The 14,990-nt window shown below is 26.6% G+C and overlaps 1 protein-coding gene across 1 annotated transcript in view; it reads left to right on the forward strand.

Moving 5' to 3' along the window:
- Positions 1-450: 450 nt before the first annotated feature.
- Positions 451-14,990, forward strand: part of LOC129959700 (monocarboxylate transporter 10-like) — a 30,632-nt gene continuing 16,092 nt past the window's right edge. Inside the window, exon 1 of the mRNA XM_056072590.1 lies at positions 451-940. Coding sequence (XP_055928565.1) covers positions 451-940 — 490 coding nt within the window. The remainder of the gene's footprint in view (positions 941-14,990) is intronic.

Genomic DNA, 14,990 nt, shown 5'->3' on the forward strand with positions numbered 1-14,990 from the left:
TCCTTAATAGAAGTTATTAAACTATTACTTGGATTTATAAAGACAATTCTTATTTGTGAACTACATAATCATAATTCAATGAAATGCTTTTGTGTGACAATATCTCTTTATAATATACAATGACATCAGCAAGAGCTATAGTGACTTTTAAAACCGTGGTAGATGATATCACATTTTCTGATTGAATCCTTAAAAGGAGTTATTAAACTATTATTTGGATATTAAAAAAAATCCATATTTGGATAATTTTCATCAATTACAGCTGCAGTTATAATGCATACTAGAATACTATGTTGGGGCGAAAGATGGTTTCTTCCTTGTCAGAAACAACAATAAGAACTTGCGTGAAATCAATCAACTTTTTGAGGGAAAAAATAAGAAGCGAAGCAGCCCAAAGATGCGCGCCCGACTCTTTCGTGAAAACTGTCTCTCCCACTCCACTTCATAAAGATGCCTCCTGTTGGACGTGGAGGACGATCAGACACTTCCCCCTGTGGTCACCGAGGGGAGGTGGGAATGACAGACCGCCCACGCCGTCACTATCGCTCGCATTCTTTGCCAACTACAGATCCGCGCAGTCCTTACTTCAGTCGCTACTGGCATCATTCGTCAAGAAGGCCAAGAGATTTTTTGCGGCAGTCCCCAAGCCTGACTTCCGTCCCCCAGTTCGACGGTGTAAGAAGTTCTCCAAAGAATACTGTAAGAGAAGATAAGAGAAAAAAGACCGACATTCCTGGATTGAATCTACTGTTATCACCAAATGACCCGAAAGCAGCTACTATTCATCAAAACTATTATCCAGAGGGAGGTTGGGGATGGGTAGTACTCGTCTGTGCTCTCATCTTTGACGTGATCCTTAGCACTTTGCATCTGTCGGCTGGTTTTTTGATTGTGGAAATCCGAAATCAGTTTCTGAAAGGTGAAGAGTCAATACAACCAGGTAAGTGAAATTCAAAATGAATAATTTTCAATTTTTTCAAACTTTTTAGCAGCTTCTAAAGCATTTGTTGATGCTTCTAATTACATTTTCAGTGATAATTATTTTATAAAATATGGTATTACTGGCATTTGAGTAAACTTATTATCGTAATTTTAATTAGAGAAGATAGTTTATAATTGAATATAATTTTTAATGTGTGACATAGAGGATTTGTATTATAAAAACGATTAAAATTTTCCAAAACAATTGAAAATAGTTAAAGTATTTTTGATATTTCGGGAAACTAATAATAAATTAATGAATTATTAAGATACATAATAGAAAATTATTCTCCTTTAGTGTATGTTTTTTTTATTAGACAGAACTTGATATTACAGATAAGCGATTTTGAAACTCCAAAACTCTATAAAGAATATTATCGATATCTTACAAAAATTAAGAGAAAAATATAAATTGTAGAAAGTTTAAACAATGACTCTTCTTTTACTGACTGACTTTTCTTATAGTAAATTTCATCGATTAAAATTGGTCTAATTTTAAGAAATTTAAGTTTATATATATATATATATATATATATATATTGAATTTAAAATTCCTCAAAAAACTTTCAACAAGAAATTGAACTAATGAATTGTATTTGTTATTTAATATTGGTATATATTGTATTTTGCATACACTATTTTGTATTTTTTAGCGTCTCTTATCAATACAAGAGAACTATCAGATCTAAATATTATTACAGATTTTGTGGGAAAAGTGCTTAAAAAAGAGTAAAACAATGAAAGAAGACTCTGAATTATTTTATTTTGGAAAATAATATTCTTTAATAAGAATTTTTTAATTATCATTAAATATATTCTTTCAATAAGAAAGGAAATAATTTTATTATTGTCTTGCTAAAAATGTTGCTACATTCTTTTCTGATCTAATTGATTATTTGTTTATACTTTTTGTTTATTTTTTACGGGCATACACAAATGCAACATATTAAAATAACTAAATTATTTATATTATTAAAATTATTAAAAAAGGGATTTTTGAAGAAATATTTTCTGTCAACCTTCAATAACTAAAATATAACTATGTAAATGTAACTTTAAAGAAGATAATTTTGGAAATGGATTTAACTGTTTTACTTTTACCTGTTATGAAATAAAGCATCAGAGCAGTTTTCTAATTAGAAAGATTTCTCTTCCCAGAAAATTAGAAAAAATATCGCAGTATATAATATAATTAATTTTTGATGTGATGTCAAAAGTGAAAGATGCTACAAATGCAATAATTTCTTATCTATATATTATATTTTTAGACATAATTCCAATAATATTACTCTGAAACTTTGAATATCTGAAAAATTCGAAGTATAAGTTTTAATATGATAAGATAAAATATAGATTGAATCCTTAAAAATCGAAGTAATTACGCGTGGTAGAACAGATAAAAAAAGCCATCATTTTTGTTCAACTAAAAATAAAGGGAGGGCTCTAAAAATAATTTTTCTGTATTAAATTTCTAATATTGCGATCCTTTAGCAGTAAAGCTTTGTATATATATTTGATTTAAAAAAAGTTTTAATAAATTTGTTGTCCATAAAAAAAAATTATCTTCTTCGATTAGCATCATTTATTCACTTTTGGCGGGGATGTTTTCAAAATAGGTTTTTTAAAATATAATTCAACTAATAACCTTAAGAGTGCAATTAATTTTGATTCTAGAAAAATGTATTTTTAAAATTTCTGATCACAAGTGAGATGGTTTGAGAGATTGCTTTTTTTTACTAATCTTATTGATTTTTTATATGTTATTTGCTTTATGCTGATTCTCTTTTTCAGTTATTTCCTCAAACGTTTAAAAATTATTCAGTGATTTAACAGTTTTAAATAATTTATTAAATTAAATTCTATTTATAACTTTACCTTCGATTCTTTCATATTTACTTATTTTTCCGAAACTTCTAAACTTTTCTTTGGGTTTTCGAAATACTGTACTAGATTTATTTTCATCTAAATTCTGACAAACTTATCAGTTTTCCAGAAAAAAAATTGAGCAATCTCAAATGGACTATTTTTTTAGCCATCATTCAACAACAGTTATGATTCAAAATGTGCAGCTTTCTTTTATTTGTAATATATGTTAATTCCAACACCCCCATACTACAAGAGCCATTTTATTCCCCCTGCTGGCAGTTTTTTCCTCATTTTGTATGCATATATCATCAATTGCAAAGCATTCAGAAGCCATAAAGTTCTACTGTGTGGTATTTTTTTTCAAATAAACGTTTTTTTACTGTCTTTTAAATCATTTCAAATGTAGGAACAACGTATCTCTTCTATTTATGGAGGAAATATCGTGAAACATCGCTACTTATAGCTGGAACGAGCAAAGTATTAGGGAATACTTAAATTCCCAATGCATGCTAAAGTTACGATAGAGTTATGATCAGAAATGCATTTTAAATTTATTGAGATAAATAATGTATAATTCTTTAATGCAAAAATGTTTTTTTTAAAAAAGAAGTTGGCTTGATTGGCTAAATGTCGCTTTTTTTTTTAGAAAATATGTTTTTTACAACGAAATGTGATGAATAAAATTTATTCTTACTTCTTGCAGGAACATTTGAAAAGTGACAAAAGCGAGAAACGGATTTTAAAAAAAAATCATTTATTAGAGAACTCGAAATTGTAGAATTTCTTTTTATTTTAATTATTATCTATAATGCAGCCATAATTTATAATGCCTTAATCTAAATCTTTTGAAATATTAGAAAAGATTTTCTCAAATATACTCCTAGATAGCGCCACGCTTATAATCGTTTCAAAATTTGATTAAGTTAAACAATAAATTGATGATTAAATACTGAAAGTCTTAAATTAGCATATTGTCATGAAGAAAGCAAAAGTGCAAAAATATTTAAGCTCTAGAAATCAGGAAGTTAGAGGGCAATCGATTACATAGCATCCATGCATCTTAATCGTTCACATAGTAAATCGATTACATCTTAAAAGCATGAAACAACTCAAGTTAAATAAAAGTGTTTAAAAAATAAGTACATTGACGGTTCAACGCGCGTTTTTTTCTCTTAAAAATGAAATAATTTATGTATTTAAAATTTTGAAAAAAATTATATCTAATAAGTTTTTTATTCCTAATATAAATTTTAAGATTATAAAAAGTAAGTAGTAAAAAAAAAAGACTACAAAATACTCATAATTCTATTTACAACAGATTACTCTCACCGGGACGAAACACAAATACAAAAAAAAGTATTAAATTAGAAAAAAATTAGAATTTCCTTTAAAAATAGTTATTTAGCACACTATGGTGAAATCTTTTAAGTCAAAATCCTTTTCTTAACTAGTTTTGTTTCCAATAGTTTAAGAATTTGAAAAAAAGTAGTACTGAGAGATTTTTCGTGACCCCTGTTTAGCTTCTAACATAACTCACTAAACTCACGGTTTTTCTGATTAAGAAGTCTTGCATTAAGAAAGTTAAAATGAAAAGAAAAGAAAGAAATTGACAATGTACAAAATAATGAACATCGATCTAAAAGTTAAAAAACTGAGTAATGTTTGTAAGAGCAATGTCCTAAGCTGTCTGATCTGAATTAAAAAAATTATTAAAGACAGTATAAATTTCGTTTGAAAACGAAAAAGTTATATTATCTGCATGTTTTATGTTACATATTGGTGTTATGATTACAGAAATTGTTGCGTTAAAAGTTACAAAAGAATATGGCTCAAAAATGCAGAAAAAGAACTTTATAGTTAAAATTGTTGAATTATTGTTTCAGTTGTAAACAGTTATGATCTTCAAATATAATAATTAATTTTCCAGGATTTTCTTATTAAGTTTAAATATGAAAAGCTGTTTTACAATTAAAATATTTCGAAATACCTTCTTCTTGAATTATATATATATATATATATATATATATATATATATATATATATATATATATATATACATTCAAAAATGTCAAATTTTCTTTAGTTAAAACAAGGGATTGCAATACCGGGATATCGAATAGCGGTATTTTGAGCCATTTGTACAATTTCGTAATACCGGTATTCACAAGTTTAAATACCGGTTTTTCGGTATTTACTAAAAATTTTAAAAATTGTCTCCACTATATGTTCATTGATCACGAACATAGAAAAATAGTATACGTTTTTACTTTTATATCTCCCAAATGGACGAAATTGATTAGCTAATAATTGGCTTAATTAATTGCTTAAATCTAAATTAGTGAAACATGGATTATCCCCGATAGAAGATATTGTATCCATAACGACTGATGGAGCAACAGTTATGAAAATAGTTGGAAAGTTGATTGGTGCAAATAAGCAATTGTGCCAAGCACATGGAATTCAGTTAGGAGTAATAGATGTATTATACTAAAAAAATAAAGAACAGAAGAATCCAAATACTGTGGATAGAGAAACTTTGGATTCCAACTTTGAAGAGAGTAAGAGTGAGAATGATATTGACAATGAAGATAATGACTATGTAATTGTTGAAGAAGATATTGCTAATGAGGATGAAATATTAACCATCAAGAATTGCTTCCTATAATTTATAAAGTTCGAAAAGTTGTTAAGATATTTAAACATTTCCCTATAAAAAATGATATATTACTCAAATATATACTAACTGAAAATAAAACAGAATATATGTTAATATTAGATTATAAAACACGTTGGAACGTGTTGGATTATAAATACGTTGGTTTACTCCTAATGATGGAATGATTTTTGAAACTGAGAAATCCAATCCAAAAAGCAATAATTGACTTAAACCTGTAAATTAATTTTTCAGATCGTGAATTCGACTTAATATCCAGAACTATAGCAGCACTACTTCTAATAAAACTGACAATTGAGGCATTATGTCGGAGAGATTCTTATTTATTAACAGCTAATGCAACAATAAATTTCATGTTGCAGTCACTGAAAGAACAGCACACATCACTATCTGAAGAATTATATATTACATTGAAAAATCGCACAGAAGAAAGGCATACCGAAATAGAAAATATCTTATGGTATTTACATAATTATAATGATTTTAAAAATGAAAATGAAAAAGAAGAAAAGAAAATAACCAATTCAAATCTGATTAAGTTTAGAGTAAATTTTCTTAAAATTGTTTACCCACAAACCTATCCACATTCAGAAGAATTCAGTTCAGTTATCGAAGATTATGATGACACTAATGTCGATAGTGAAAAGGAATTGTCTCTTGAACAAAAATTAGAATTAGCAATAAATAAAAAAAATTTCAACGAACCAAAATACAATACAGAAATCAGCTATATCCAAACCCATCCGACGAGGAATCGATTTATTTGAAGACGAGGGATTTAGAAGTAAATACTTGGAAAAAGTATATCACGCATTGCTAACAGTACTAGCAACTAGCGTTGATGCCAAAAGAGCGTTTTCGACAGCTGATAATTTTTACACAAAATTACTTTTCAGGCTTAATGACAGTACAATTGATGCGTTATGTTTTCTAAGATCACATTTCAAAAATTTGTAATTGTACCACAGACTGAATAGTGATATTTACACTTTTTTTGTGATTTAAATAAATAAGATGTTCCTTTCCTTTTTTATGATTCTTTATATATTGTTATAATTTATACGTTACAAATTATTTTTTGTGATATTTACACTCTCTAATAAAACTGGCAAATAAAAGAAAGAAACACCTGTGTTTTCTTTTTTGTTTTCTAAAATTTCTAATACCGGTATTAAAACCGATATCCTGGTATTAAGATCTAAAAAATACCGAATACTGGTATTGAAAGTTTGGTCCGATATTGCAATCCCTAGTTAACACAAATGCCATAAGACTATCATATACCAGTTTACAAAATAATGAAGAAACGCTGTCCTTTAACAGATAATTCAAATATCTTTTGTCTAAAATTTCTAAAAGGTATTAACATCTTTGATTATTGGATGCATAATTATGAAGAAGATATCTTGATTTACATCAAATACAATTTTTTGTTTTAGTAACGATTTGAAGAGCGTTAAAAAAATATTTCTCTTCGTAAAAAAGTCCAATAAACAGAAATTTCTTTTTTTGTGCTAAAAATAAGGCATATTTTATCGGAACGTTTATTAAAAAGAAAATCATTAGGTTATCTACAGAATTGTTTAATTTCTTGATTTCCTTTACTGAGATATTTCAATTCGCATTATTTCATGCTTCGAATATAATCATTATATTCCTCACGTCTAACTTAAAATTTATATAAATGAATTTAAAAATATATAAATATTATACCAAATTCTGAAATAAGAAATTCTTATTATTTACCAAGTTCTACATGACCATTTGAAAAAAGACCAAAAGCTTTATAAAGGTTCAAAAGTCTTGTTTCAAATTAAGAAAGCCAGTGAGCAAATAATAGCGATTTTTTTGTTTACATTTTTCTCAGCTGTTTTAATAATTCAGGAGGGAAACCGTCAAAACCAAAATAATGAGGCATGAGATCGATATATTTTTTGAAGACAGTAATTACTTTGACAGTCTGACAGGTAAACGCCCCCCGTGCAAACAATGATGAAGACTATTTTCCGAGCTTTCACTGGTCTGGCTCTCACGAGGGAAAATATACCCCTCATGTATTTGTCAGAAATATCTACCACGAGAAAACGTCTTTTCTGTAAAAGTTCCACAATTTTGTTCCATATGTATGAAACATTTTTATGTTAACAGTGTCCAAAATTTGTAACAGCTTTTACAAGAAAAAAAAAAGAAACCTGAAAGACTGAAATTATTGAAAAAATGTCAATTAAAAAAAATTACTTAGCTAGCTTTTAAAAGCTAATCCTCGCTTTATTGTTTGTATCGTATGAATATAATTATGAAACTTTTTTTTGGAATTTTCCATTTCAAATTTTAAAGGATTCTTTTAAGCGAACTGGAATATTGTCACAACAAAAATCGAAGAATTTATACTGTAAATAAAAAAAATATTTTTTCAAAGTAAATATTATGCAAAATTTTATATACAGAGAAATAATTATTTGTTTTCAATATAAAATAACACAAAAAATATTTATTTTTTGAAGTATTTACTTTTAATGACAAACAGAAAATATGTTGTGTTGCGATAATCTTCAAAATCGAATCTAATAGAGTTCAGAATAAAAGTTTTCCCAAATTCTGCTTAACACATTAGTAAGGATTCAAAGATTAAAGTGAGCTAATTTTCATTTAAATATATTTAAAGCAAAACTTTAAAAAAGTACTGAATACCATGCAACTTAAACATTTGAAAAACTATGATACTCTTCATTGTAAATTAGCTTCTGAAATATATATATATTACTTTTCAGAAATAAATAAAATTAATTTGAGATTTATGTTTGTAATACTTTGATTAAGAAATTTTGTAGTAAAGCTACAAAAAATTGTGTATGAGTTTCAGAGTTTAAAAAAAATATATATATTTTGAGAAAAATACTAAAAGCTGTATTTTAAAAATATTTTCTTTTTATCCTAGAAAATTATATTACGTATGTAGTCATTTTGAGCAGAAAAGTTTTACTTACAGTACTAGAGATATCGAAAATCTGGTTACTAAATATCTCGGATAGATCAAGCACAGTTCATATGCACCTAAATCTAAATTTGTAGTATGGAGACTGTGAAAGAGAATTAGGAGTAAATAGTTTGTTGTGATGAATAAAAAAAAGAAAAATATGTGTTTATGAAATATTGTGACAAAACTTAAAACTTGCTTGCCATGGGAAATCAAAAATTAGGTGAAAGGTAAGCATGAAATGAAAAACAAAGTAAGCATAATTATGGAAATTGTCTAACATTTAAACTGCCTATTTTGAAGGATTTTGGTTTATTTAATAGTACCATATGAAATTTAGAAATTAGAAATGAAATGAAATTAGAAATTTCATTCACTAAAATCTAAAAGGTCTTTGCATATGAAAATAACAAAATTCAATTAAAGAAAACACATCTGAAGCAAGAGCTTGAATGCGAAAAGACTAGCTCAGTAGACTTGTGAAGACTAGTACAAAATGCTCGCTTGCCTATTTTTTTAAATCAAGTATCTTAATGTGAAAAAGTAAAATAAAAATAAATGAAAAATATAAAAATTCATCTACATGATGCTTACGCCATACTGAATCAAGACTAGCAAAACAAAATTGTATGAAATGTTGGTGAATATCTATACTACAAATTAAAATAGCCTTAGAATTGTAAGCAGAATTATATTATAATAGTAAAAAATACATAACTAAAATTTTATTTAAGGTGAAAAATATCTGATGCAATTTATTCGCATAATGACTCATTTCTCTTTCAAGGGCTTGGAAGAGAAAAGCTCTTTTGATAGATTGTTGTATAGACTAGCTCAGTTTAAGATGTTCGCTTGCCTGTTTTTGTGAATCAAGTATCTTAATATGTAAAAATAATATAAACATAAATGAAAAATATAAAAATTCGTTGATATGATGAATACTCCATACTAAATCAAAACTAACAAAACTAAATAGTATGAAATGTTAGTAAATATCATTGTTGCAAATTAAAATATCCTTAGATATGTAAGCAATACAGAACTATATTGTAATAGTAAAAAAATATAGAACTAACTTTTATTTAAGGTGCAAAATGTCTCATATCTTTTATTTGCATAATGATGCATATACACATTTTTCATATCATATAATGTAAAGTTTCTTGAGAAAAACCTAGTTTTGAGTCTTCAAAAAACATTATTAAAAGCATTTTTTTTCTTTCATGACTTCTCATTTTTTCTATCGACAGTATTTCAAAAGGAAACATTTTCAGCTATAAACCTTTTTTCCATAATTGTTTTGCCGCTATCCGTATTCGGTAGACTTTATATTTTTGGCTTTAATATTTCTTTTAAATTATGGAAATAAGATGAACTAAAAACAATCTGATTTGAACCAAAACTACCAAAACACTAAATCACACAGAGCATTGTATATGCACTAATTGTTTAAGAGCTGCGAGAAATACAGGTCCGGGTAATACAATTTCAACCTGTATCTTCCAACGAGCGCTCCCTAAATTGGATTTTATGGCTGCATAGTATTGGAACATGTCTCAGGGCGCACACCGATGGGAAAAAGAGGATTGATTGGTACAGGGAGAAGTAGAAGGCTACTGGTACAATGTAATTTGACCCGATGCATTGCCACGAAATTGTCTATTTGTGGACCAAAACTACAACAACAAATTATCTGGACAATTTAATACCAAACATAAGCCTTTGTGACGGATGTTTTATAGCGTGACCCGCAATCTCAAAACCTAATTTTGGACCTTCATTCTTTATTTAAGGTGCTTTTTGGTCTTTTTTTCTTGGAGATTAACTTCGGGTAACTTTCTTCTGATATCGTAAACAATCTTTGCAGGATTGATTAAAGATTTTCACAGAGTTACTATGTTTTTAGGAAGATATGTTTTTCATTCGTTTATAAAATATTTCATTATTTATTAAAATATTTGAATTCTGATAATTTACTTTTGAATATGATATTATTCGGATTTTTCCGTCGATGCTTTATTCGTCTTGATTAAAAAAAAAGCTTAATGAATATACTTAGCCTCAATAAGGCAAAGAATTCGTCATTATTTGATTTTAATCTTACAGTGCCTTTCTGTTATCTTTATAAATGCAAAGTGAGAATAGAAGATATTATTTGGTAGAAATATTTTCTTATTTATATTATAACTGGACATGAATTTTTAGTTTTTATACTAGAATATTATCATCTCAAAGACTATAAAAATTCAATTGAGAATAAGATTAAAGTCTTTGACTAAACAAAAATAAGCACAAAATAAATTTTTAAATAAATGTGCCAGGAATTGCCGGACGCAGTAACTATTTCTGAAACAAGAACAAATTAAATTTCAATCTTTTGCTTTCAAATGCAGATTAAATATCAATATTTAAATTTAATATGCGATTTATAATAAAGGAAAATTCTTTGATAATCAAAACGAGCAAATTTTGAGAAGAAATTATATATATATATAAATGACATATCTAAAAAAAATTGTTGCACAGTGAAAGGAACGATGAGCAATACAACATGTACTTATTAATTAACTTATTATCTTGTTTTATCAATAAATTCAACATTTTAAAGGTTTTATTTGATGAATTTATGCGTTGAAGAATTTAAATGATTAAATTATTTTGAGAAAATCTATGAAAATGATATAAAAAATTTCTATTCAATGATCTAGGATTGTTTTATTTGAGCTGATAGAAGTGCGTAAAATTGAGGTTCACGTTGTCAATCATCAATATGTGTACTTTAAGCTAACGTATCAAAATCATCATGTTTCCGGAGGTTGCACTCATAGTAATTTGTGAAACAAAATCAATTGTTCTGCATGGGTTTGTAGGTAAAAAATTAAATTAATTCTATATAATCTGAATATATTCCGAAGATACATTTTTCATATTATCGGTGGATGAACATGTACTGATATATCATGAACAATGATATATCAGTATATGTTCTGATATATGATGAACATTTATTGATATATTAATTAAGTTAACCTTTTAAAATCATTTTCCGCAAACTAATTGCTTTAATTTTTTTTATTAGAAATGATTTTCCCAGTTTTTGCAAGCAAAACTTTTCCTACTCGAATTTTCAAATTTTTACTTGTGACACTGAACAATTCTGAAAAACGACATAAGAAATGTAAAAAATTTCAGCGAATTAATTCTAGGGCTGTGAGAAATTATACGTGGAAATATTTATATGTATTCGGACCTGACTTACAGAAAAATATTTTTAAATTGATGATGAAATCCCATAAAAAAATACGATTTTTCATATTCAGTAAAACGCTTGTAAAATTTCAAATTGCTGTGTGACGATCAAGATCTCTTTAATTTTAAGAGCAATATGCGGCAAATTTTGCCTTGATTTCGATCAATGTATTATTTCCAAGCGTTGACTTTAGTTATTTATAATAAATGAATAATTGAAAGTTGTAACTGTTTAAATTCAAACATCTCCAGAAAAAAGCAGATTTTTTAAATTAAAAAAAAATTATTATATTATTTACTATTATTGTGTTCAATCGTGCTTAGTATAAAATTAAAGGTATTCTATTTTATAGATATGAATTCACATAAATCTGATTTAAAGAGATATTGATCTTATGAAATAATATCTACAAAATGAGTTAAAAATTTTCTATGAGTACGAAATTCATGAATTCTGACAGTTATGCAGGAAGAAATAACTATCAGATAGTATTCTATGGTATTTATAAAATTTTTTCTTCTATATCATATGATTATAGGCATATTCCGAGAATTTAGAGAATGCATTGAAATGTTCAGTATAAATTCTATGAGCTTTCCCCTAAAATATATGCTATATCATTAGTTTTCTTAATATATCTACATGATATCCCTAGCTGAATTTTCATGTATATATGTATTAAGAATTACAAATAATTATTCAGAAAATGGAAAAATATCAATGAAAATATAAATAATTGAAGCGAATAAGCATCTCCCGGATTTAGCTGAAGTTAATATATCTTAGTTTATCATACAGCCAGCAAATGTTGAGAGGCTTTTAATCAAGTTTCACATCTTATTTCTTTTTTTCCATTGAGAAATGAAAAAAAGTAAATAAAATTTCGCGAAAACTATTCTGTTGCCTTCAGTTATATATCACTAGAAACTGAAATTTTCATAATAATTATTATTGTTTAAAGAGGCGTACAAATCCATATACCGATCGATAGCCATAAAAAGATTTGTTTTTCTAGGGTTTGGATGTTTATAAAAAAGGAAATTATTCTAATAATTCATTCTAAAATACTAAATAATTGTTCATTCTAAAACGCAAGAAAGTAATATCTCTAATGGTAAAGTCTATTGACGTTTTAAAGCTTTAAACAATTTTTTATCATTGCATTTTGGAGAATTAAAAAAAAAAAAAAGCAAATGTATGCAATTTATTAATACTCGAAAGTGCGATGACAAAAATTTTTTTAATGCCAAAATTCTATGTTTTTTTATGATGTTAATAAGCTATTCTGTATGAATAGATTATCATCTAAAAATAGAAAATTTAACATTTATGAAGACGAATTTTTTAGATAGAATTATTCATTGACAGACGATTTTTATTTTTAATCAAGAGTTTTCTTATTTAAACCTCAAAATTATTTTACTTACAAATAACTTAATTTTAGGATAAAGATTCCTTTCTCCTTTTGCTCACATTTTTGTATTCCAAGAATTAAATAACAATTATTCATAACTGTCTTCCTAAAGTCTACTTAACTAAAAAAATTTCAAACTTTATGCAACAGATTATTTGCAAAAAAACTCATCGACTCATATAGTAATAGATAATGTATAAATATATTTGATACAATATCAATGTATTTGACCAATTTCTGTCAACATATCTCCTGTTAACGACCATCCAAAGAGAAAGTTCCTCTCATGCTACATCCCTAATGTCAATCCTTATTTACTGAAACAATATCCGAGTGGAAGTATGGAAGTCCAGTGACATAATATCTAGGACCGCTGAGAGCCTAGATATTACATGATTTAGCAGTAGAAAGACTCAAGATATTACGTTAAATAGCAGCAAAAGGACAAAATGCTGAAGGCCAAAACCAGCAAATTCAAGAAGATGAACGATATTTTAGCTTCTGTGTTTTTTATATGTGGTTTTCATTATTTTTCCAATGATTGTTTCAATGTTAATGGAAAGATTCACCCATTTTGGTAAGAATGAATTTAAAAAAAAATGACATTGGCTTCCGAACATATTTGACATTTGTAATACACTGTTTCTAACTATCTTTTTCTTTAATAACAAATGTCTAGGAGGGGATAATCAGCAATAATGATAATAATCCATGTTCTCACTACAGCGACGTGGAAATTAAAATTGCAAAGTCTATTTAACTCACATATTTCTGAATTAGTTTATTTTTCATCGAGTAAAATCTGTTTTATTATCTCATTTTTTTTGTCAGACAATATATAGTGAAATAAACTATTTCCCCTACCCCAAGGGCCCACTATGTCATTAGTTAAATGATAACCAATTGCTTTATTACTTAACCCAGAGAAACCAGATTTCACAGCATGGATGGATAACTTCTATTATTTTAAAATTTAAAATTATATAAAATATTTAGCATGTAAATTTTTATTATGTAAACTTTTAGCATGTAAATTTTTATTATGTAAACTTTTAGCATGTAAATTTTTATTATGTAAAATTTTAGCATGTAAATTTTTATTATGTAAAATTTTAGCATGTAAAAATTTCGCTTATACTACATTCATTTCATCTACTCAATCATATGTAATATTACTCAACAGTTAATATTTATCCTAAATATTGAGTACAGAAGACAATAACTTTTTTTACCATCTGTCAAAGTTTGATTCATTTTTACTTACATTTTTTAAATTCTCAGTAATTTTTTCGGTTTCTCTTAATTTTGAACATCTTTGTTTTACCCACATAAAAAATGTCATTAAATAATTAAAACAGTTCCTAAAAATATCAAACAATTTGAATTTTTTTTGCAAGTTTAATGATTCAAATCATTGTATTTATTCGAAAAGTGTGAAATTAACTGCGATAATATCTATGGTGCTTAATATTTCAAATTCTTATTGAAATGCTATTTATGAAAATTAAACATTTTTGATTGAAAAAAGAAAACATAAAATTTTGTTAATACGAAAATATTATGAATTTAGAAGCGTTAATTATAATTTTTTATACATAATAAAGATAATTGTAAATATTTTTTAAAAAATGGTTACGATAACATGAAGTAACTCTAAAATTATAAGAGAACTAAATATATTGGAAACAGTTTTTCATTAAGTAGTCATTGATTTCCATATTTCATTGAATGCATACCATAAATTACTTTTTTCAGACTTCAGGCATTGAGTTTTACATTATAAATGTACAAAAATGCATTTGGCTTTTAGCAGACAATAATAGAAGAT

The sequence above is a fragment of the Argiope bruennichi genome, chromosome X2, assembly GCF_947563725.1.
Source record: "Argiope bruennichi chromosome X2, qqArgBrue1.1, whole genome shotgun sequence".
Classification (NCBI taxonomy): Eukaryota; Metazoa; Arthropoda; class Arachnida; order Araneae; family Araneidae; genus Argiope; species Argiope bruennichi.